Source organism: Physella acuta, unplaced genomic scaffold (genome assembly GCF_028476545.2).
Source record: "Physella acuta isolate Inbredline_101_S28 unplaced genomic scaffold, ASM2847654v3 ptg000890l, whole genome shotgun sequence".
In the NCBI taxonomy this organism is placed as follows: domain Eukaryota; kingdom Metazoa; phylum Mollusca; class Gastropoda; family Physidae; genus Physella; species Physella acuta.
The window spans coordinates 511,237-536,173 of NW_026732407.1; the positions used below are offsets into that span (position 1 = coordinate 511,237).

Genomic DNA, 24,937 nt, shown 5'->3' on the forward strand with positions numbered 1-24,937 from the left:
GGATATTCAGTGATAGATAAATGACAATAACTTTGTTACACAGATAAAAAAAACAAGAAATTCGGTTCAAAAAGTTGTCTTTAGTATTTTGTTATCTAGTCTTTATCTTGGTGATATGTCTAGACACATGTGTCGTAACACAGTAGTCATAGATGTGTCTCAATACGGTAGTCTGATGTGTCAGTATACAGGTACTAGTGTACTTGCCATCTACCTGTAGTGTCACTGTACCTGCCATCTACCTGTAGTGTCAGGGTACCTGACATCTACCTGTAGTGTCAGTGTACCTGCCATCTACCTGTAGTGTCAGTGTACCTGCCATCTACCTGTAGTGTCAGGGTACCTGCCATCTACCTGTAGTGTCAGTGTACTTGCCATCTACCTGTAGTGTCACTGTACCTGCCATCTACCTGTAGTGTCAGTGTACCTGCCATCTACCTGTAGTGTCAGTGTACCTGCCATCTACCTGTAGTGTCAGTGTACCTGCCATCTACCTGTAGTGTTACACAAAAGTCAAGTGACGACTGTCTTAACCTTCTCCTTCTTTCTTAATTGTAAGTTTGCAGGAATTTCCTCCAACACAATTAATTATCACATATCAACTTGATTTGTGCTCTATTTCTAGCTTTGCTTCCATAGCCTTTAACCAACCAAGAACTATTTACAAAGCAACAGTTGTTTGAATTTGGAGTTGTCTTTCCTAGATGGGTTGCTGTCCCTAGCTATTGAACCTCATCTGCCCGGGGGTTCGAACTCGGGACGTTTAGGTATAGCAACCATGAGCTTAATCTGACCACGCCAACACAACATTGGTTTACCAATCGGTCAAATATTTTATGAAGCCGCACTCAATCAGTAACATTTTATTTTTATTTACACAATTAACAAAATAAAAAACACAAATAATTGAAGAGAGAACCAAGTAGATGCTGTCCTCAACTTCCCACAAGATGTTCGGAACTTGTCTAGCTGTAGACGGTCAAGATGTTGACAACGGGAATACAACGCTCTACTAACGGACCACTTTCATGTACACGTCCACAATCTTCAACGCTCCATACTACTGCGTTACAGGACCAAATTTGTCCTCTGCAGCAGTTGGGTCCTATAGCAGGACATGAGCACCAACCCAAACATAGGACCCTGTTTTACGTTGTCCTTTAACAGCAAGGTGGTGACATTTAGCAATAAGATGTGACATTCAGCAGTATCGTGCTGACATTCAGCAATAAGGTGGTGACATTTGGTGACATGCAGCAATAAGTTGTGACATGCAGCAATAAGTTGTGACATGCAGCAATAACTTGTGACATTCAGCAATAAGGTGGTGACATTCAGCAATAAGTTGGTGACATTTGGTGACATGCAGCAATAAGTTGTGACATGCAGCAATAAGTTGTGACATTCAGCAATAAGGTGGTGACATTCAGCAATAAGGTGGTGACATTCAGCAATAAGGTGGTGACATTATGCAATTAGGTGGTGACATTTGGTGACATTCAGCAATAAGGTGGTGACATTCAGCAATAAGTTGTGACATGTGTGGACATTCAGCAATAAGGTGTTGACATACAGCAATAAGGCGGATTTAAACGTTATAAAAAAAAGAACCCGTTATGTCGCCAAGGATTACCTTACGACAGCGTTAGACGTAAAAGAAAAAGGATGGAAGTTGCATCAATGTAACACTGGGCTTATTTTAAAACTGAAAAATAAAGGGATGTAGTATGTTGTATCTCAATAGTCCTGCACTAAAGTACTTCGATCAAAATAGTTCTCTAGTCAAACACAGCAGTTGGTTGGTCTGTCACCCACAGCAAACTGTACGGGGAGTCACGTGATCTGTCGTAGTTCTGGGGTGTCATGGCAGTTTCTCGCCCCCACCCTCACAATGCTGGGCCTCCCCCGACGAGCTGACCCCGAGGGCATGTTTCCGGAGTTTGCGGAGCTGGGGGTTCCGAGTGAGGGTGTAGGCTATCTGCCAGCGGAGGACAGCTTTACTGGAGGCACCGCGAGACACTGGGGATAGGAGGTGATACATTAGAGAGGGGTGACACATTAGAGAGAGAGAGGTGTTACATTAGACATAGAGTGACATAACACATGAGACACACTAGAGATAGGAGGTGACACAGAGAAAGGTGACACATGAGATAGGAGGTGATACATGAGACACACTAGAGATAGGAGGTGACACAGAGAAAGGTGACACATGCGGCTTTACTAACGTTCGTACAGACAGTACAAGTTAAAGTTGAAAGTTATTAAATCCTAATTATAATTATTTTGTGGAGTTATGGCACTGGATTGACTTAATTTGTTTATGGAGTTATGGCACTGGATTGACTTACCTGACTCCCCACAGAATGTCCACGGGTTCTCTGAGGAACTGGGAGAGCCGCAGACCTCAGTGACAGAGCCCTCGAGATCTTTCAGTCTGGAATAGTCACGAGAGTGAAAGGAGATGGTCCAGTGGGCAGGACATTAGAGGTCAGAGGTAAAGTTGTATCAATTATTTGGTGTCGTATTTCATTTAAAGCTGTTTTACCAAAGAGTGTTTGTGTGTGTGTGTTTGTATATAAGATGTGTCTCCCCCTGACGTGTCTTAAATTTGTCTCCCCCTTACATGTCTTAAATGTGTCTCCCCCTGACATGTCTTAAATGTGTCTCCCCCTAACGTGTCTTAAATGTGTCTCCCCCTGACATGTCTTAAATGTGTCTCCCCCTGACATGTCTTAAATGTGTCTCCCCCTAACGTGTCTTAAATGTGTCACCCCCTGACATGTCTTAAATGTGTCTCCCCCTGACATGTCTAAAATGTTTCTCCCCCTGACTAAAAACTTTTCTTACCCCGAGGACACCCTGGGTGTGAGGGGCGCCGAATCACAGAAGCTGCCCCCCGGCCGACCCAGGCTAAACCTGGCGGCCAGGGCCCGGGTCCACAGCAGGTGGGCGAACACCCTCATGGTGGGGTTGTTGTGGGCGTTGTCCACCATCAGCATGGCCAGGTACGCTTTGTAACCTGTCGGTGAGAGACCAGATTTAGTGCTCACTGTGGTACAAGACAGACCAGACTTAGTGCTCAATGTGGTACAAGATAGACCAGACTGAGTGTTCACTGTGGTACAAGACAGACCAGATTTAGTGCTCACTGTGGTACAAGACAGACCAGATTTAGTGCTCACTGTGGTACAAGACAGACCAGACTTAGTGCTCAATGTGGTACAAGATAGACCAGACTGAGTGCTCACTGTGGTACAAGACAGACCAGACTGAGTGCTCACTGTGGTACAAGACAGACCAGACTTAGTGCTCACTGTGGTACAAGACAGACCAGACTTAGTGCTCACGGTGGTACAAGACAGACCAGACTTAGTGCTCACTGTGGTACAAGACAGACCAGACTTAGTGCTCACTGTGGTAGAATTATCTCACAAGACTAGATAGAGCTCACGGTGGTAGAATTATCTCACAAGACTAGATAGTGCTCACTGTGGTACAAGACAGACCAGATTTAGTGCTCACTGTGGTACAAGACAGACCAGACTTAGTGCTCACTGTGGTACAAGACAGACCAGACTTAGTGCTCACTGTGGTACAAGACAGACCAGACTTAGTGCTCACTGTGGTACAAGACAGACCAGACTTAGTGCTCACGGTGGTACAAGACAGACCAGACTTAGTGCTCACTGTGGTAGGATTATCTCACTAGACTAGATAGAGCTCACTGTGGTAGAATTATCTCACAAGACTAGATAGAGCTCACGGTGGTAGAATTATCTCACAAGACTAGATAGTGCTCACTGTGGTACAAGACAGACCAGACTTAGTGCTCACTGTGGTAGAAGACAGACCAGATTTAGTGCTCACTGTGGTACAAGACAGACCAGACTTAGTGCTCACTGTGGTAGAAGACAGACCAGACTGAGTGCTCACTGTGGTACAAGACAGACCAGATTTAGTGCTCACTGTGGTAGAATTATCTCACAAGACTAGATAGAGCTCACGGTGGTAGGATTATCTCACAAGACAGACTTAGTGCTCACTGTGGTAGAATTATCTCACAAGACAGACTTAGTGCTCACTGTGGTAGAATTATCTCACAAGACAGACCAGACTTATTTTATAGACATAGTTTATTGGCACCAGTTCTCTAGTACACTGCTCCCTGCACCTTATACTCTAATGTACTCAGACTCCCATGTACTACTGACCCCTATATACCACTGACCCCTATGTATTACATACACCTATATACCACTGACCCCTATGTATTACATACACCTATATACCACTGACCCCTATGTAATACAGACCCCTATAAACTACATACCCCTCTTATACTATTTTGACGCAATACGCATAAGACAATGTTATTTTCTACAGTCCCCTGTGCACAATAGAACACAACCGAGACAAAAATGCACTAAAGACCCGATGTAAAACAGACACTTTGTACTGTATATTTAAACAGACCCCTACACCACCGACCCCTACATACCTCACATACCAGCCCCCAAGACTCCAACCCCTATCCCCACCTACCTCTATCAAACGACTCCATGTCTCGTGTGAAGACACTCTTGTCCAGACGACCCACGGAGAACACACCGAAGAACGCGCTCAAGAAGATCCTCATCAGGCAGGTAAACAAACCGACGGCCATGTTGGTGAACACCGAGTAGTAGTTGATCAGTTCGTACAGCTTTCTGTTAGTCAGATGGTCAGATACGTATGACATCAGATGGTCAGTATGACATTAAATGGTCAGTATGACATCAGATAGTCAGTTCCGTATGGTTGTCGGATGGTCAGTTAAATGTGATAGTTTGACAGTTAAAGGATCTAATAAATGTAACAGTGAGAGGGTCAGTATGACATGACATGTCAGTTAAGTATGACAACTGATGGTCAGTATGACACAACGACCGCCTCACACAACGACTGCCTCACACAACAACTGCCTCACACAACGACCGCCTCACACAACAACTGCCTCACACAACGACCGCCTCACACAACAACTGCCTCACACAACTGCCTCATACAACGACTGCCTCACACAACGACCGTCTCACACAACGATTGCCTCACACAACGACCGTCTCACACAACGATTGCCTCACACAACGACCGTCTCACACAACGATTGCCTCACACAACGACCGTCTCACACAACGATTGCCTCACACAACAGCCTCACACAACAACTGCCACACACAACAATTGCCTCACACAACTGCCCCACACAACGACTGCCTCACACAACAGCCTCACATAACAACTGCCACACATAACAACTGCCTCACACAACGACTGCCTCACACAACGACCGTCTCACACAACTGCCCCACACAACGACTGCCTCACACAACAGCCTCACATAACAACTGCCACACATAACAACTGCCTCACACAACTGCCTCACACAACGACTGCCTCACACAACGACCGCCTCACACAACAAATGCCTCACACAACGACCGCCTCACACAACGACTGACTCACACAACTGCCTCACACAACGACCGCCTCACACAACAAATGCCTCACACAACAACTGCCTCACACGACGACCGCCCCGCACAACGACTGCCTCACACAACGACCGCCTCACACAACGACTGCCTCACACAACGACCGCCTCACACAACGACTGCCTCACACAACGACCGCCTCACACAACAAATGCCTCACACAACGACCGCCTCACACAACGACTGACTCACACAACGACTGACTCACACAACGACTGACTCACACAACGACTGCCTCACACAACGACTGCCTCACACAACGACTGCTTCACACAACGACTGCCTCACACAACGACCGCCTCACACAACGACCGCCTCACACAACAAATGCCTCACACAACAACTGCCTCACACGACGACCGCCCCGCACAACGACTGCCTCACACAACGACTGCCTCACACAACAAATGCCTCACACAACGACCGCCTCACACAACGCTTGCCTCACACAACGACCGCCCCACACAACAACTGCCTCACACAACGACCGCCTCACCTGTTGTCAACGTTGAGTGGTGGATCTCGATCACCTGGCCAGACCTTCTCTTGTAACAATACACGTTTGCTGATGAAAACTTGCAGATAAAACAACAACAGCATTGTGGCCGGGAAGCTAATGTAGTGCAGGTGTCAGGTGGGGAGGGAGGGGGCGGATAACATTAGAACACATTTTAAATACATTCAAATCAAATTCTAAAACTGGAATTAAAATTACTGTTTAAATGATTCGTCTATATTTGACAAAAAACTTTTTTTTTAAATTTAAAATTCATATGAGCTTAAACCTTAAAGCAACAGATGTTGAAATCAAACAAAACAAAACCCTAACGTGGGGTCACCTCAGGAGCTGGGCTATCTGTAGGGCCACGTCCCCGAGCATTCCAAACTGGTTGAGCAGTACAATGGGCTCAGTGATGGCTAGCGAGGCCAGTAGCACGAATATGAAACTAAGTACACAACCTGGGGGGACGGGGGGGGGGGGACAGGCTTGGTTGATAAGATTTGTATCACATACAACTAAATATTGAACATATAGTATGGAACATACAGCATGTCTTAAACTCAACTTCACATACACAATGTTTGGCCCCCACATCACATCAAATAAAGCATACTCCACTCATCACATACACAGTTTTATGAACATTTGATCACATATACGGTAGCGTCATAAGCAGGGGGGGGTAGGTGTGATCAACCACAGGTGATGCATTTAAAGTGGTGGGTGGATGTGGGGGTGACACCAATTCGAAAAATCGTAAACTTTACTTTTAAATCAATGTTTTATCTAGTTAAATAGTAGTATGCTTGGGAGAAGGTGTGAAACCAAACCTATAAAACTAAGTTATAGTTATATGAGTGGGGAGGGGGGGGGGGATAAGGAGGTGGGATGACCTTTCACTTACCGCAGCGAGTAACATCCGACCTACTGACTCCACATCACATCAAGGTCTCACATAACACACACAACATTTAGGACTCCACACATCAAACCATGGTCCCCACACACACCCCTGCATGAACCCCACACACACATACACCATAGCACGACAACTACACCACTCACCCCACACCATGAACCCTACTTGGTACCCAGGGTAGATCATACTGTTTGTCTGCAAGGAGAAAGAGCCATCAAACAACACCGTACTGAAACAGTTCTTTGAACGATTACAATAGATTGATTTAGTGAATAACTGATTTGATTGTATCACTGCTGAGGGATAAAAATAGTGCGAGTTTGGAGGAGAAGAGGCAGAGATAGGGAGGAGAGGGTAGGAGGGGACAGGAGAGTGGAAAACTTACCAGTAGCAACTGAGATGATTGATTTGCTTGAAACACAAAATCTTTCTGGCCTTGGTAAAGCTTAAGCATGTGGTACCTAGTGGAAGAAACATCTCCTTAGGGTAAAATATGCAATGCTCAATCTTTCTCCCATATTAAAATCTTTACACAGTGAAGTAAGCAGTGGTTAATATTTGTCCCATGTTAAAATCTTTACACAGTGAAGTAAGCAGTGGTTAATATTTGTCCCATGTTAAAATCTTTACACAGTGAAGTAAGCAGTGGTTAATATTTGTCCCATGTTAAAATCTTTACACAGTGAAGTAAGCAGTGGTTAATATTTGTCCCATGTTAAAATCTTTACACAGTGAAGTAAGCAGTGGTTAATATTTGTCCCATGTTAAAATCTTTACACAGTGAAGTAAGCAGTGGTTAATATTTGTCCCATGTTAAAATCTTTACACAGTGAAGTAAGCAGTGGTTAATATTTGTCCCATGCAAAGCTCTACTAACTATAAAATGTCTATAAGAAATACTCGCTACTTGAAGTCTACACGGTATGGAGTCCAGGCAAAAGGTATGTTTGGTCTGGGGTGGGGGTAGAAAGGTGTGTTTACCTGTTGTAAGTTGGGGTAGAAAGGTGTGTCCACCTGTAGTTACGTGTGTTTACCTGTAGTTGCGTGTGTTTACCTGTAGTTACGTGTGTTTACCTGTAGTTGCGTGTGTTTACCTGTAGTTGCGTGTGTTTACCTGTAGTTGCGTGTGTTTACCTGTAGTTGCGTGTGTTTACCTGTAGTTGCGTGTGTTTACCTGTAGTTGCGTGTGTTTACCTGTAGTTGCATGTGTTTACCTGTAGTTGCGTGTGTTTACCTGTAGTTAGTTGCGTGTGTTTACCTATAGTTGCGTGTGTTTACCTGTAGTTACATGTCTTTACCTGTAGTTACGTGTGTTTACCTGTAGTTGCGAGTGGCCATGAAAATGTGGACGACGGAGCTTACAATGGCGACTACAGCCGAGACGGCAGCACAAACTAGAGGGATGAAGTTAAATGGTCAACAGTAAAGTAACCTGGTCAACAGTAAAGTAACCTGGTCAACAGTAAAGTAAATTGACAGTCTGCGCATTGACATGAGCTAGCAGACATTATACCGACCAGATAGGCAAACACACTAACATGACAGACAGTCTGTCAACCTTACTGACAACACACTGACTTAATACCACACTGCCCAGACAGCACACTGACCATACATCACACTGACCATACAGCACACTGCCCATACATCACACTGACCATACATCACACTGACCATACAGCACACTGACCATACATCACACTGACCATACAGCACACTGACCATACATCACACTGACCATACAGCACACTGACCATACATCACACTGACCATACAGCACACTGACCATACAGCACACTGCCCAGACAGCACACTGACCTAACAACAGCACACTGACCTGAGATGATGGCTACCTGAGTATTCTCATTAGATGTGATGCTTTGATTGGCCGTGACGACCTCGTAGACCAGGCGTATGGTGCCAGAGATTAGCAGCATCCCGATCTGAGGAGACACGGGATCTTTAGTCTAAAGATCTTAGATTAAATGATCTTTGGTGTGGTAGTGGGAGAGATTATTTAGTCTAAAGATCTTAGATTAAATGATCTTTGGTGTGGTAGTGGGAGAGATTATTTTGTCTAAAGATCTTAGGACTCATTAAATGATCTCTGGTGTGGTAGTGGCTGAGATAGTTTGTCTAAAAGATCTCATGGGCAAGTATCCGTGGTATAAAACAATATTAGGAGATATGTAAATAATATGCTTTTCAAATATCTTACAGAATTATGCTTTTAAGAAAGATATTGTGAAGCCATATCACTCTTTACATAAAAGTACAATTCTTTATTTTAAAGACTTTAAATGGGGATCTGAAATTTGTTGTCCTGATGTAGATGATATTTTTGTGATCTTTAAGCAGACGACCTCTTCTGTAATTTATTTTTGTTCTCAATCATCGGTCAGCACTAATTAACTAATAAGAAGAGTTGAAGATCGGTCAGCACCAATTAACTAATAAGAAGAGTTAAAGATTTACCCAGTAAATGATGTTAATCTGTACGAAGGCTATGGCGAATATCTTGGTGGGGTACTTGAAGAACGGCAAGTTGGTGAAGAGTCGAAGTCGCTTGTTCTCATGCCTGTATAGAAATACAGACTAAATATCCTGGGTGAGGTAAAGTTATTTGTGAAAGTTTACCTAAGGTGAGGTAAAGTTATTTGTGAAAGTTTATCCTGGGTGAGGTAAAGTTATTGGTGAAAGTTTACCTAAGGTGAGGTAAAGTTATTGGTGAAAGTTTACCTAAGGTGAGGTAAAGTTATTTGTGAAAGTTTACCTAAGGTGAGGTAAAGTTATTTGTGAAAGTTTGTCCTGGGTGAGGTAAAGTTATTGGTGAAAGTTTACCTAAGGTGAGGTAAAGTTATTTGTGAAAGTTTGTCCTGGGTGAGGTAAAGTTATTGGTGAAAGTTTACCTAAGGTGAGGTAAAGTTATTTGTGAAAGTTTATCCTGGGTGAGGTAAAGTTATTTGTGAAAGTTTACCTAAGGTGAGGTAAAGTTATTTGTGAAAGTTTACCTAAGGTGAGGTAAAGTTATTTGTGAAAGTTTACCTAAGGTGAGGTAAAGTTATTTGTGAAAGTTTATCCTGGGTGAGGTAAAGTTATTTGTGAAAGTTTACCTAAGGTGAGGTAAAGTTATTTGTGAAAGTTTACCTAAGGTGAGGTAAAGTTATTTGTGAAAGTTTACCTAAGGTGAGGTAAAGTTATTTGTGAAAGTTTATCCTGGGTGAGGTAAAGTTATTTGTGAAAGTTTACCTAAGGTGAGGTAAAGTTATTTGTGAAAGTTTATCCTGGGTGAGGTAAAGTTATTTGTGAAAGTTTACCTAAGGTGAGGTAAAGTTATTGGTGAAAGTTTACCTAAGGTGAGGTAAAGTTATTTGTGAAAGTTTACCTAAGGTGAGGTAAAGTTATTTGTGAAAGTTTACCCAAGGTGAGGTAAAATTATTTGTGAAAGTTTACCTAAGGTGAGGTAAAGTTATTTGTGAAAGTTTATCCTGGGTGAGGTAAAGTTATTGGTGAAAGTTTACCTAAGGTGAGGTAAAGTTATTTGTGAAAGTTTATCCTGGGTGAGGTAAAGTTATTGGTGAAAGTTTACCTAAGGTGAGGTAAAGTTATTGGTGAAAGTTTACCTAAGGTGAGGTAAAGTTATTTGTGAAAGTTTACCTAAGGTGAGGTAAAGTTATTTGTGAAAGTTTACCTAAGGTGAGGTAAAGTTATTTGTGAAAGTTTGTCCTGGGTGAGGTAAAGTTATTGGTGAAAGTTTACCTAAGGTGAGGTAAAGTTATTTGTGAAAGTTTGTCCTGGGTGAGGTAAAGTTATTGGTGAAAGTTTACCTAAGGTGAGGTAAAGTTATTTGTGAAAGTTTACCTAAGGTGAGGTAAAGTTATTTGTGAAAGTTTAACTAAGGTGAGGTAAAGTTATTGGTGAAAGTTTACCTAAGGTGAGGTAAAGTTATTTGTGAAAGTTTACCTAAGGTGAGGTAAAGTTATTGGTGAAAGTTTACCTAAGGCGAGGTAAAGTTATTTGTGAAAGTTTACCTAAGGTGAGGTAAAGTTATTGGTGAAAGTTTACCTAAGGTGAGGTAAAGTTATTTGTGAAAGTTTGTCCTGGGTGAGGTAAAGTTATTGGTGAAAGTTTACCTAAGGTGAGGTAAAGTTATTTGTGAAAGTTTATCCTGGGTGAGGTAAAGTTATTTGTGAAAGTTTACCTAAGGTGAGGTAAAGTTATTTGTGAAAGTTTACCTAAGGTGAGGTAAAGTTATTTGTGAAAGTTTACCTAAGGTGAGGTAAAGTTATTTGTGAAAGTTTATCCTGGGTGAGGTAAAGTTATTTGTGAAAGTTTACCTAAGGTGAGGTAAAGTTATTTGTGAAAGTTTACCTAAGGTGAGGTAAAGTTATTTGTGAAAGTTTACCTAAGGTGAGGTAAAGTTATTTGTGAAAGTTTATCCTGGGTGAGGTAAAGTTATTTGTGAAAGTTTACCTAAGGTGAGGTAAAGTTATTTGTGAAAGTTTATCCTGGGTGAGGTAAAGTTATTTGTGAAAGTTTACCTAAGGTGAGGTAAAGTTATTGGTGAAAGTTTACCTAAGGTGAGGTAAAGTTATTTGTGAAAGTTTACCTAAGGTGAGGTAAAGTTATTTGTGAAAGTTTACCCAAGGTGAGGTAAAATTATTTGTGAAAGTTTACCTAAGGTGAGGTAAAGTTATTTGTGAAAGTTTATCCTGGGTGAGGTAAAGTTATTGGTGAAAGTTTACCTAAGGTGAGGTAAAGTTATTTGTGAAAGTTTATCCTGGGTGAGGTAAAGTTATTGGTGAAAGTTTACCTAAGGTGAGGTAAAGTTATTGGTGAAAGTTTACCTAAGGTGAGGTAAAGTTATTTGTGAAAGTTTACCTAAGGTGAGGTAAAGTTATTTGTGAAAGTTTACCTAAGGTGAGGTAAAGTTATTTGTGAAAGTTTGTCCTGGGTGAGGTAAAGTTATTGGTGAAAGTTTACCTAAGGTGAGGTAAAGTTATTTGTGAAAGTTTGTCCTGGGTGAGGTAAAGTTATTGGTGAAAGTTTACCTAAGGTGAGGTAAAGTTATTTGTGAAAGTTTACCTAAGGTGAGGTAAAGTTATTTGTGAAAGTTTAACTAAGGTGAGGTAAAGTTATTGGTGAAAGTTTACCTAAGGTGAGGTAAAGTTATTTGTGAAAGTTTACCTAAGGTGAGGTAAAGTTATTGGTGAAAGTTTACCTAAGGCGAGGTAAAGTTATTTGTGAAAGTTTACCTAAGGTGAGGTAAAGTTATTGGTGAAAGTTTACCTAAGGTGAGGTAAAGTTATTTGTGAAAGTTTACCTAAGGTGAGGTAAAGTTATTGGAGAAAGTTTATCCTGGGTGAGGTAAAGTTATTGGTGAAAGTTTACCTAAGGTGAGGTAAAGTTATTTGTGAAAGTTTACCTAAGGTGAGGTAAAGTTATTGGTGAAAGTTTACCTAAGGTGAGGTAAAGTTATTTGTGAAAGTTTACCTAAGGTGAGGTAAAGTTATTGGAGAAAGTTTATCCTGGGTGAGGTAAAGTTATTGGTGAAAGTTTACCTAAGGTGAGGTAAAGTTATTTGTGAAAGTTTGTCCTGGGTGAGGTAAAGTTATTGGTGAAAGTTTACCTAAGGTGAGGTAAAGTTATTTGTGAAAGTTTACCTAAGGTGAGGTAAAGTTATTTGTGAAAGTTTACCTAAGGTGAGGTAAAGTTATTGGTGAAAGTTTACCTAAGGTGAGGTAAAGTTATTTGTGAAAGTTTACCTAAGGTGAGGTAAAGTTATTGGTGAAAGTTTACCTAAGGCGAGGTAAAGTTATTTGTGAAAGTTTATCTAAGGTGAGGTAAAGTTATTGGTGAAAGTTTACCTAAGGTGAGGTAAAGTTATTTGTGAAAGTTTACCTAAGGTGAGGTAAAGTTATTGGTGAAAGTTTACCTAAGGTGAGGTAAAGTTATTTGTGAAAGTTTACCTAAGGTGAGGTAAAGTTATTGGTGAAAGTTTACCTAAGGTGAGGTAAAGTTATTGGTGAAAGTTTACCTAAGGTGAGGTAAAGTTATTGGTGAAAGTTTACCTAAGGTGAGGTAAAGTTATTTGTGAAAGTTTACCTAAGGTGAGGTAAAGTTATTTGTGAAAGTTTACCTAAGGTGAGGTAAAGTTATTTGTGAAAGCTTACCTAAGGTGAGGTAAAGTTATTTGTGAAAGTTTACCTTAGGTGAGGTAAAGTTATTGGTGAAAGTTTACCTAAGGTGAGGTAAAGTTATTGGTGAAAGTTTACCTAAGGTGAGGTAAAGTTATTTGTGAAAGTTTACCTAAGGTTAGGTAAAGTTATTTGTGAAAGTTTACCTAAGGTGAGGTAAAGTTATTTGTGAAAGTTTACCTAAGGTGAGGTAAAGTTATTTGTGAAAGTTTACCCAAGGTGAGGTAAAATCATCTGAGATTCTATCCTAGGTGAGGTAAAGTTATCTGAGAAAATATCTGAGGTGACGTAAAGTTATCTGAAAGTTTATCCTAGGTGAGATAAAGTTATGTTAACATTTATCCTGTGAGGTAAAGTTATTAGATATTCTCAAGAAGAGCAACGAATTTATTTTTCTGTTTAAAGAAGTATTACGACTATGCCATTTTAAAAGTAACTAAGAGGTTACAGACAAATATATCACACTGTGATCTACAAATGTCACACCGTGACCTACAAATGTCACATTGTGACCTACCATGATGCAAGACATGGTGAACATGACACGTGACTTACATGCGGTCAGTAAAAGTTTTCTGGGTCGTGTGTGATTTCTCCTTGGACTTGCGCAGTACCCATCGCACGTGCTCTTCTTGGTGAGGTTTAGCCATGCCCAGCCGGTGCTAGAGACACATCGTGAGCTACATCATCAACATCCTACATTCTAATGTTGAGCTACATCATCAACATCCTACATTCTAATGTTGAGCTACATCATCAACATCCTACATTCTAATGTTGAGCTACATCATCAACATCCTACATTCTAATGTTGAGCTACATCATCAACATCCTACATTCTAATGTTGAGCTACATCATCAACATCCTACATTCTAATGTTGAGCTACATCATCAACATCCTACATTCTAATGTTGAGCTACATCATCAACATCCTACATTCTAATGTTGAGCTACATCATCAACATCCTACATTCTAATGTTGAGCTACATCATCAACATCCTACATTCTAATGTTGAGCTACATCATCAACATCCTACATTCTAATGTTGAGCTACATCATCAACATCCTACATTCTAATGTTGAGCTACATCATCAACATCCTACATTCTAATGTTGAGCTACATCATCAACATCCTACATTCTAATGTTGAGCTACATCATCAACATCCTACATTCTAATGTTGAGCTACATCATCAACATCCTACATTCTAATGTTGAGCTACATCATCAACATCCTACATTCTAATGTTGAGCTACATCGTTATTGTCTAGCAACATAGTTTTATAGATTAGAAGTTCGATTCCCCCCGTCATCTATGTGCAAAGGTCTTAGATCCGAATAGCCTACTATGTGTAAAGATATAAGATCCCAGTGACACTATGTGCAAAGGTCTTAATCCCAATGACCTACTACGTGTAAAGATCATATCTCCCAGTGTCCTACAATGAGAAAAAGGTCTTAGATCCCTGTGACCTACCCTGTCAAAGAAGGTCCTGCTCTTGAGACACCTGTAGAAGATGAAGCAGCAGTAGCCGATGAGCACCACGTAGCAGAACAGGCTGGGCAGACCCTGCAGGATGGCATTGGCCTTGGACAAGTTCAAGGTCAAGGAATCGAACGGCTGGAAAGATCACATTTGAGATTTCTGAGTGTCACTCGCTATTTTTTCAACCTTGCGACAAACACAAAAAACAGCAGACAGGAACAACAAGCGAACGTAAGCCAGTCCACAAAATAACGTCGTGTGTATATTGAACTCAGTCGTTCGTGGCTTTGTTTTCCATGAATGCTTGAACTCATAACAAACATATGTCATGCAACAGTTACCATGGCATCGCATGCAATGCAACAGTTACCATGACAACACATGACATTGAATAGTTACCATGACAATGATGTCTTGCAACAGTTACCATGACAACACAGGACACATAACAAAGCTCTAACCGTTAAACCCCAGAGAGTTGAGTTGGCACTTTCTTGAACAACTTTGACAGTCTGTAGAACATTCAGGACAAACCTGTAGAACATTGAATATAATGCAATAGACCATTAAAACACGTATAGAACATTCAAACTAAACTAGTAGAACATTCAAACTAAACTAGTAGAACATTCAAGGTAACCCTGTAGTAAAGATTTGGTCACAATGCGGCTAATTTTCGCCAATGCAGTTGCTAGTTCAGTGGAGTAATTTGAATGCCCCATTAGCTGATGGAGTAATTTGAATGACCCACAAACTAATGGAGTATTTTGAATGACCCACAAATTAATGGAGTAATTAGAATGATCCACCAACTGATGGAGTAATTTGAATGTCCCACCAACTTATGGAGTAATTTGAATGTCCCACCAACTTATGGAGTAATTTGAATGACACACCAACTAATGGAGTAATTAGAATGATCCACCAACTTATGGAGTAATTTGAATGTCCCACCAACTAATGGAGTAATTTGAATGTCCCACCAACTAATGGAGTAATTTGAATGTCCCACCAACTTATGGAGTAATTTGAATGTCCCACCAACTAATAAAGTAATTTGAATGACCCACCAGCTAATGGAGTAATTTGAATGTCCCACCAACTTATGGAGTAATTTGAATGTCCCACCAACTTATGGAGTAATTTGAATGTCCCACCAACTAATGGAGTAATTTGAATGACCCACCAACTTATGGAGTAATTTGATGGACCCACCAGTTGATGGAGTAATTTGAATGTCCCACCAACTAATGGAGTAATTTGAATGTCCCACCAACTAATGGAGTAATTTGAATAACCCACCAAGTAATGGAGTAAAAGACACATATGACCCACCAAGTAATGGAGTAAAAGACACATATATTCCACCAAGTAATGGAGTAAAAGACACAGTGGCGTAGGCATGGGGGTTAGGGGGGTTACAACCCCCCCCCCCCCCTCACCATGGACCCCTCTGTAAATTGTTTTACTGTCATGATACCACTGTTACTTATTTCAATCTACTTCTGAATCAGTATATATATATATATATATATATATATATATATATATATATATATATATATATATATATATATATATATATATATATATATATATATATATATATATATATATATGTATATATATATATATATATATATACATATATATATATATGTATATATATATATATATATATATATATATATATATATGTTTAGAACCATCATCTAAAAACTGACGCTATGTTCACTGTGAGTGGTTTTCCCCAACCCCCGCCCCCCCCCCCCCCAACTTCACCACCTAAAACGGAACACACCTAGGTATACGCTGGGTAGGATAATTGACCTAAAGTGACCGGACAGTGACCGGATCTGTTGGTACATTATGGGAAACGCGTAATGACGTACCAAAGTACCTTGCCGCCAGAATAATAGCTTTTTAAAACAGGTAAAACTCTTTAAACATTATTTTCGCAATTACCAGTAAATAAGGTGTGTGTGCAATACAGTGATCCAACCCATACCTTATCATTATTTTTAAAAAAATATCCTTAAAGAACACAAAAAAAAACAGACGCTAATTAGAAAATGTGTGATCTGCACTGTAAGACCAATGGTTTAGTTACATGTAGGCTGTTAATTAAAATTTTCCACTAATTTGGTTTAGTTTTAATATGTAACCGAAAAGCGTGCTTTTATACCAACTCTGATTTTAAAAACTTACGTTATGCTTTAAAATTTTAGCATTTATGATAACAATATATTTAATTCTGAATATAAACAATATATTTTTGTAAATACGAAAAAAATATTTTTTTTTACTACATACTTAAGTAATTAGTGATGTGTTTTGACATTTACAATTAAATTTGTAGAAATATACATATTTATATTAAGAGAGTGATTATTTCCCCTAGTTCGTTTGTGTCAATTTTCTAGGAATCATTATGCGAAATTGTTTTTTTTTTACAGGGAGTACAAAAAGATTGTGTTGCGTTCATTGTGTATATCTTTTTTTTTTTTTTTTTTTTTTTAAATTTAGATTGATAAATTGTTTTATTTTGTCGGCCAACATTGTGTTTTTTTCTTATTTCTTCAGAGTACTTTCAATTTATTTTACATCATAGCGAAACAATGACATACAGCTAGTATATATATATATATATATATATATATATATATATATATATAATGCTGGGAAATTTGAACCCCCCATGAGACGACTCTGGCCACGCCACTGAAAAGTAATGGAGTAAAAGATACATATGACCCACCAAGTAATGGAGTAAAAGACACATATGACAGCACCAACAGCCCTGTATCTTGTGGACAGGCAAGCAAACAGCGGGAAGCAGGTCAGACAGCCGATAAACGCTTGCAAGTAAACATACAGAGCTGAAACACAAGGCAGTGGAGTCATCAGTAAGTCAGGTGACTCCAGTCAAGAGTCTACTCAATGTCACTGTTCCCAAGTCACTTGGAAATCTTTCAAATTTTAAAACGTTAACAATCACGTCTGTTTTATATTATGGTTATATGTAGTTTCCATTTTGATATTTAGCTACTGTGTATGTGTACAAGTGACAATCACGTGACAGTCACGTGGATTACCCCTGCCCCAGAGCGGCGTATTGAAGCCCAGCGTGTTCTGTGACTTCACCAGGGAGACGAATGTGTTGGTGATGGCACCAAAAGCCACGGCGTAGGCGGAGCGGTTCTCATAGCCGTCTAGGAAGGGGAGGGGTCTGTAATGTAAAATGTAAAGGATGGATGATGTAATGGGGTGGGTAGGGGAGGGAGTGTGTAATGTAAGTGGTGGATGGTGTGATGTGGGGTGGGGGGGGGGGGGGGTGGGTCTGTAATGTAAGGGGTGGATGGTGTGATGGGGTAGGTAGGGAATGGGTCTGTAATGTAAGGGGTGGATGGTGTGATGGGCTGGGTAGGGAATGGGTCTGTAATGTAAGGGGTGGATGGTGTGATGGGCTGGGTAGGGAATGGGTCTGTAATGTAAGGGGTGGATGGTGTGATGGGATGGGTAATGTAGAAGAGGGGCTTGTATTGTAATGGTTTCATTGTGTAATGGAGTGGACAGGGGAGGGGAACTTGGGTAGTGTACAATAGGGAGGTGATGGAGTAGCAAATAAAATGGCGGGGGAGTAGAAGTGGAGGGATGGCACAGTATGGATTGAGGCGTGGTGAGGTATGGTGAGGTTGTGGTGCATTAAGGGATGGAGATGTTTAATTGGTTGAAGGCAGAGATAGGTGAGATAGTTGGATAACTGGCACAACACAGATTTACCTGAGATAGTTGGATAACTGGCACAACACAGATTTACCTGAGATAGTTGGATAACTGGCACAACACAGATTTACCTAAGATAGTTTGATAACTGGCACAACACAGATTTACCTGAGATAGTTGGATAACTGGCACAACACAGATTTACCTGAGATAGTTTGATAACTGGCACAACACAGATTTACCTGAGATAGTTGGATAACTGGCACAACACAGATTTACCTGAGATAATTTGATAACTGGCACAACACAGATTTACCTGAGATAGTTTGATAACTGGCACAACACAGATTTACCTGAGATAGTTGGATAACTGGCACAACACAGATTTACCTGAGATAGTTGGATAACTGGCACAACACAGATTTACCTGAGATAATTTGATAACTGGCACAACACAGATTTACCTGAGATAGTTTGATAACTGGCACAACACAGATTTACCTGAGATAGTTGGATAACTGGCACAACACAGATTTACCTGAGATAGTTGGATAACTGGCACAACACAGATTTACCTGAGATAGTTGGATAACTGGCACAACACAGATTTACCTGAGATAGTTGGATAACTGGCACAACACAGATTTACCTGAGATAGTTGGATAACTGGCACAACACAGATTTACCTGAGATAGTTGGATAACTGGCACAACACAGATTTACCTGAGATAGTTTGATAACTGGCACAACACAGATTTACCTTAGATAGTTGGATAACTGGCACAACACAGATTTACCTGAGATAGTTTGATAACTGGCACAACACAGATTTACCTGAGATAGTTTGATAACTGGCACAACACAGATTTACCTTAGATAGTTGGATAACTGGCACAACACAGATTTACCTGAGATAGTTTGATAACTGGCACAACACAGATTTACCTGAGATAGTTGGATAACTGGCACAACACAGATTTACCTGAGATAGTTGGATAACTGGCACAACACAGATTTACCTGAGATAGTTGGATAACTGGCACAACACAGATTTACCTGAGATAGTTTGATAACTGGCACAACACAGATTTACCTGAAATAGTTTGATAACTGGCACAACACAGATTTACTTGAGATAGTTGGATAACTGGCACAACACAGATTTACCTGAGATAGTTGGATAACTGGCACAACACAGATTTACCTGAGATAGTTTGATAACTGGCACAACACAGATTTACCTGAAATAGTTTGATAACTGGCACAACACAGATTTACCTGAGATAGTTTGATAACTGGCACAACACAGATTTACCTGAAATAGTTTGATAACTGGCACAACACAGATTTACCTGAAATAGCTTGATAACTGGCACAACACAGATTTACTTGAGATAGTTGGATAACTGGCACAACACAGATTTACCTGAAATAGTTTGATAACTGGCACAACACAGATTTACTTGAGATAGTTGGATAACTGGCACAACACAGATTTACCTGAAATAGTTTGATAACTGGCACAACACAGATTTACCTGAGATAGTTGGATAACTGGCACAACACAGATTTACCTGAAATAGTTTGATAACTGGCACAACACAGATTTACCTGAAATAGTTTGATAACTGGCACAATACACATTTACCTGAGATAGTTGGATAACTGGCACAACACAGATTTACCTTAAATAGTTTGATAACTGGCACAACACAGATTTACCTGAAATAGTTGGATAACTGGCACAACACAGATTTACCTGAAATAGTTTGATAACTGGCACAACACAGATTTACCTGAGATAGTTTGATAACTGGCACAACACAGATTTACCTGAGATAGTTTGATAACTGGCACAACACAGATTTACCTGAGATAGTTGGATAACTGGCACAACACAGATTTACATGAGATAGTTGGATAACTGGCACAACACAGATTTACCTGAGATAGTTTGATAACTGGCACAATACACATTTACCTGAGATAGTTTGATAACTGGCACAACACAGATTTACATGAGATAGTTGGATAACTGGCACAACACAGATTTACATGAGATAGTTGGATAACTGGCACAACACAGATTTACATGAGATAGTTGGATAACTGGCACAACACAGATTTACCTGAGATAGTTGGATAACTGGCACAACACAGATTTACCTGAGATAGTTGGATAACTGGCACAACACAGATTTACCTGAGATAGTTGGATAACTGACACAACACAGATTTACTTGAGATAGTTGGATAACTGGCACAACACAGATTTACATGAGATAGTTGGATAACTGGCACAACACAGATTTACCTGAGATAGTTGGATAACTGGCACAACACAGATTTACCTGAGATAGTTGGATAACTGGCACAACACAGATTTACCTGAGATAGTTTGATAACTGGCACAACACAGATTTACTTGAGATAGTTGGATAACTGGCACAACACAGATTTACCTGAAATAGTTTGATAACTGGCACAACACAGATTTACCTGAAATAGTTTGATAAGTGGCACAACACAGATTTACAAAGAGAGACGTCATTTAACAGATTGTACGATCCACAACACATTCAGTGCCAAAAAAACACAACTGGGGAGGGGGGTCTGATAAAAATAATAATAACAAAGTGATATACGCCTTACATTATTATACCTGGCCGACCCCCACAAACATCAGGCCGGTATTTTCGACGCTCTAGAAATGACAGGAATAAAATGATGCAAGCCTGAAAAGTAAGTCAAACAAGTAGGTCAAAAAAGTAGGTAAAAAAAGTAGGTTTATTTTAAGATGTAAATCCTTTTCATTTAGCTACTGGGGATGTAGACCTACTTTCTTAAAGTTCGTAGTTACACTCACAATATAATTAGGTGAAATTTGATTAATAACCTTAATTTGATACTGTTAAAGACATTTACAGTAGGAAAGTTCTCCTAATTCTATCAACTTACAGCAGGGATCAAAATCCAGTTATTGATGTAGTAGATGTTGAAGTCCTCCAGTTCCATTTGTTTGTTTGTCTGTGTTCGTGTGTTTACATTTTTTGCGAGCTAAAATCGGTTGTCTGATGGAAAACGGGTAACCTTAAAACATTAGCCAGCATTGTCGACAATTTGAACTATATTTGTAAAATACGTCGTAAATATATGTCTATACGTTTATGTTACTTTAAAATCTAATGCGATAAAAAATATAAACCGGGAGTGATCTCCCCTAAACTTTCTCGAATATTCTTTTATAAAACAATAGGGGATGGCAACTCGGGTTATAGATCTAGACATGATTTTTAATCCATTTTAAATACTTTTAAAAACAGAATGAAATCTCGTAGAAAAAAAGAATTGCACACCAAGTGAACGCATAATAAAATGTGCATAATGGTGCGGAATATTAATAGTACTTTATAAATTCACATGCGTTTTTTTTTAGAAATCGGAAATAGCGAAAATGACTACTTCCGGTCAACGGAAATTACGCAGAAGGCAGAGAATTAGATCTTTTACATACATGTGAAATTTCATTTATCTATCTGAAATAGTATTCAAATTATAGGCTTTTGAAAAATTGAAAGAAAAAGTTCCACTTTTGGTTATCGGAAATCGCTCAAAAGTTGATACGGATTTTGATATAATGCTTGTATATGAAATTTCATCAACCTAGCTGTAAAGGTACTCAAGTTATCGTGTTTACAGACACACACACACACATACACACACAGACATACGTTTTTTTTAGCGCAATTTCCATTCTGGAGAATTGCGTTTATTAACCCGTCATTTCTGGATGTATGAATGAATGGATGGATGGATGGATGGATGTGTGTCCGCAGCTTTAAGTCGTATCTCCTCCTCAACGAAGCAATATCGATGACTAGTTCCAAAAGCAATTATGTTAAGCAATTTACGAGGATGAACATAGGCCATAAAAATTCCGGGTTTCTTTCATGGATTTCCCGGAAAAGCCAAAAAACCTCGAACAAATTCAGCTTTTGCTCCATATCTCGGCAACCAGACCACTTAGCGACTTGAAACATTTACCAATCGATTCCTGCCATAATTTAAACCAATATTGCCGAAGAAAGTTTTCAAAAATATCCTTTCGTTCGGTCACAAAAAATTAATTAAGAATTTTTAAACTGAGCATCTTGTAGGTTTTTAGCGCAAAAGCTGAGGATCGAAAGGATTTTAATGAGCGGAGGTTCGAAAGGATTTTTTTAAATTTTCCCCTTTTTTTTCGACTGATACGGGAGGCTACTCTCCCCTTTTTTTTCGACTGATACGGGAGGCTAGTTTCTTTTTTTTTTTGAATTATTAAAACTACTTGTGTTGCATTATTTATTTGCTGAATATATGATTTATCTCGATTTAATTTACTTATTAATTCAAGCGTTATTTTTGTACCCTATTAATAAGCCGAGGTTCGAAAGGATTTTACCATAGCGAATTAGCGGAGGTTCGAAAGGATTTTTTAAAAAATCTCGTTAATAAATATTTTTTCTATTTTGTTTTGAATTATTAAAACTAATTGTGTTGCATTATTTATTTGCTCAATATATGATTTATCTCGATTTAATTTACTTATTAAATCAAACGTTATTTTTGTACCCTATTAATAACCTGAGGTTCGATATAAGGAAATTGCGCTAAAATTGTCACTAGACTTTTTAATTAACTTGTTTCGAAAGGGAGGTGTAAAACGTCGAGATTTTCAAAAAACTCGATTTTTTTTTTGCTCGATTACAAGACTTTCTTTATACTTCGTATATACGAGACAGTAAAAATTAGATGGCGATTATATAACCTATATGAAGCTATAACCAAGGTAGGGGGGGGGGGTTAAAATATGTCATCACAGTTTTGCATTTTAAAGAGTATTTTTTATTATTTTTATAACTGGATTTCTAAAGCTAAAATGTTAATATTAGATAGTAATTAACGTTTTTTTTTTTGGGTCAAACTTAATTAGCAAACGTTTTGTTGTTATTTAAATACAATGGAAACTATTCAACACAGCAAGGAACTACTGTTTCAAAAAATACAAAAATTAGGTGGGAGGGGGGGGGATTTTTTTCATGATGGTGGAAAGGCGGGAGAGGTAAAAGTTTGCTAAGAAATGTGGAATCATGGATTGACGTCTGACACAAGATGGCGCTGTTGTAAGGGGAGAGAAACCCTCCATCAAGGGGAAGCTACTGGGAATTAAAGTTAGACAATGATGTCATTGTGCCTTTCTTTCATTAGCAAATTAATGATAAAAATTTAAAGTTGGATAAAATCTACTCACGTGAAATGAGGATTGCAGTTATACAAAAACTTCAAAACCTACAAAACTTACCAAACCTACCAAACCCACAAAACCTACTAAGAATTTCAGTTAGGCTAAACCTACTCAATTGAATAACAGTGAAAACACACGCTGTTTTTGTTTATCTGGGTTTTATGGACACACCTATCTACACACGTGGTGTATGGCGGTTACACATCTATCTACACACGTGGTATGTGGTGGTTACACATCTATCTACACACGTCGTGTGTGGCGGCTACACATCTATCTACACACATGGTGTGTGGCGGTTACACATCTATCTACACACGTGGTATGTGGTGGTTACACATCTATCTACACACGTCGTGTGTAGCGGCTACACATCTATCTACACACATGGTGTGTGGCGGTTACACATCTATCTACACACGTGGTGTGTGGTGGTTACACATCTATCTACACACGTGGTGTGTAGCGGCTACACATCTATCTACACACGTGGTGTGTGGTGGTTACACATCTATCTACACACGTCGTGTGTAGCGGCTACACATCTATCTACACACGTGGTGTGTGGCAGCTACACATCTACACACCTGCTCTAGGGCTAGTCGATGGTGATCAAGAAGCTAATTTTATCTCACCAATTTATTTATCTCACCCATGTTATCTCATTTGTTGTTCACAAAGAGTGACGTGGTTAATAGTGTGCAATTCACAATTTTAAATTTCAGCCATATGTTGATACTGATGAAATCACCATTTCAACTTTGTGTTGATACAAATTTCACCATTTCAATTGTATGTTGAAAGTATAAAATCACTTTTTGAAGTGACACACGTGTTACTGTGTATGACCGACTACACACTAGAAATATATTACCAAGTACTAAATTGAATCGAGTCGTGACCTATTTAAGCAATCAAGATCTCCGTGCTCAATACTTTAGTAGTACACAAGTCGGCACTTCTGATGGGTCTACTGTTGTGGAACATCATGGTATTACTAAAGTAATCGTTTTCTTTAAGTTAGGGTTTAAAAGGTTTATAACGAATTGTTTAAAAGTTGTCTTACGAGTGGTATAAAAGTTGTCTTACCTGTGGTTTAATCAATGAATAGCCAGCACATTGTAACTGTTTGAGTCAACACTTATCTACATCCACCTCCAATGAGTTTAGAACATTACCCGCTCCCTCGTCAATTAACCACCGGACATCCCCCGCAATTATCCCCCGGAGCTATTGCCTCAGTGTCTATTACCCCACCCCCACACACAATACATCCGCTT

General features: G+C 39.5%; 1 protein-coding gene across 4 annotated transcripts; it reads right to left on the minus strand.

Moving 5' to 3' along the window:
- Window positions 1–851: 851 nt before the first annotated feature.
- Window positions 852–24,782, minus strand: LOC131952721 (stimulated by retinoic acid gene 6 protein-like). Of its 4 annotated transcripts, none has more exons than XM_059315520.1 (19): window positions 24,747–24,782; window positions 21,332–21,444; window positions 21,026–21,108; window positions 17,743–17,876; window positions 17,406–17,526; window positions 15,109–15,181; window positions 14,639–14,782; window positions 13,711–13,817; window positions 9,434–9,536; window positions 8,796–8,901; window positions 8,277–8,352; window positions 7,344–7,419; window positions 7,105–7,153; window positions 6,377–6,497; window positions 6,034–6,150; window positions 4,546–4,709; window positions 2,851–3,022; window positions 2,352–2,437; window positions 852–2,019 (listed from the first exon to the last, which is right to left on the minus strand). In XM_059315520.1, exons 2-19 carry the CDS (start codon window positions 21,386–21,388, stop codon window positions 1,862–1,864), a joined length of 1,947 nt encoding a protein of 648 aa, XP_059171503.1. In that variant the 5' UTR covers window positions 21,389–21,444; window positions 24,747–24,782; the 3' UTR covers window positions 852–1,861. The 4 variants fall into 4 exon arrangements, with proteins under 4 accessions (XP_059171503.1, XP_059171501.1, XP_059171502.1 ...); XM_059315518.1 differs by lacking the exon at window positions 24,747–24,782 and adding an exon at window positions 24,245–24,266; XM_059315519.1 differs by lacking the exon at window positions 24,747–24,782 and adding an exon at window positions 23,769–23,825.
- Window positions 24,783–24,937: the final 155 nt, after the last annotated feature.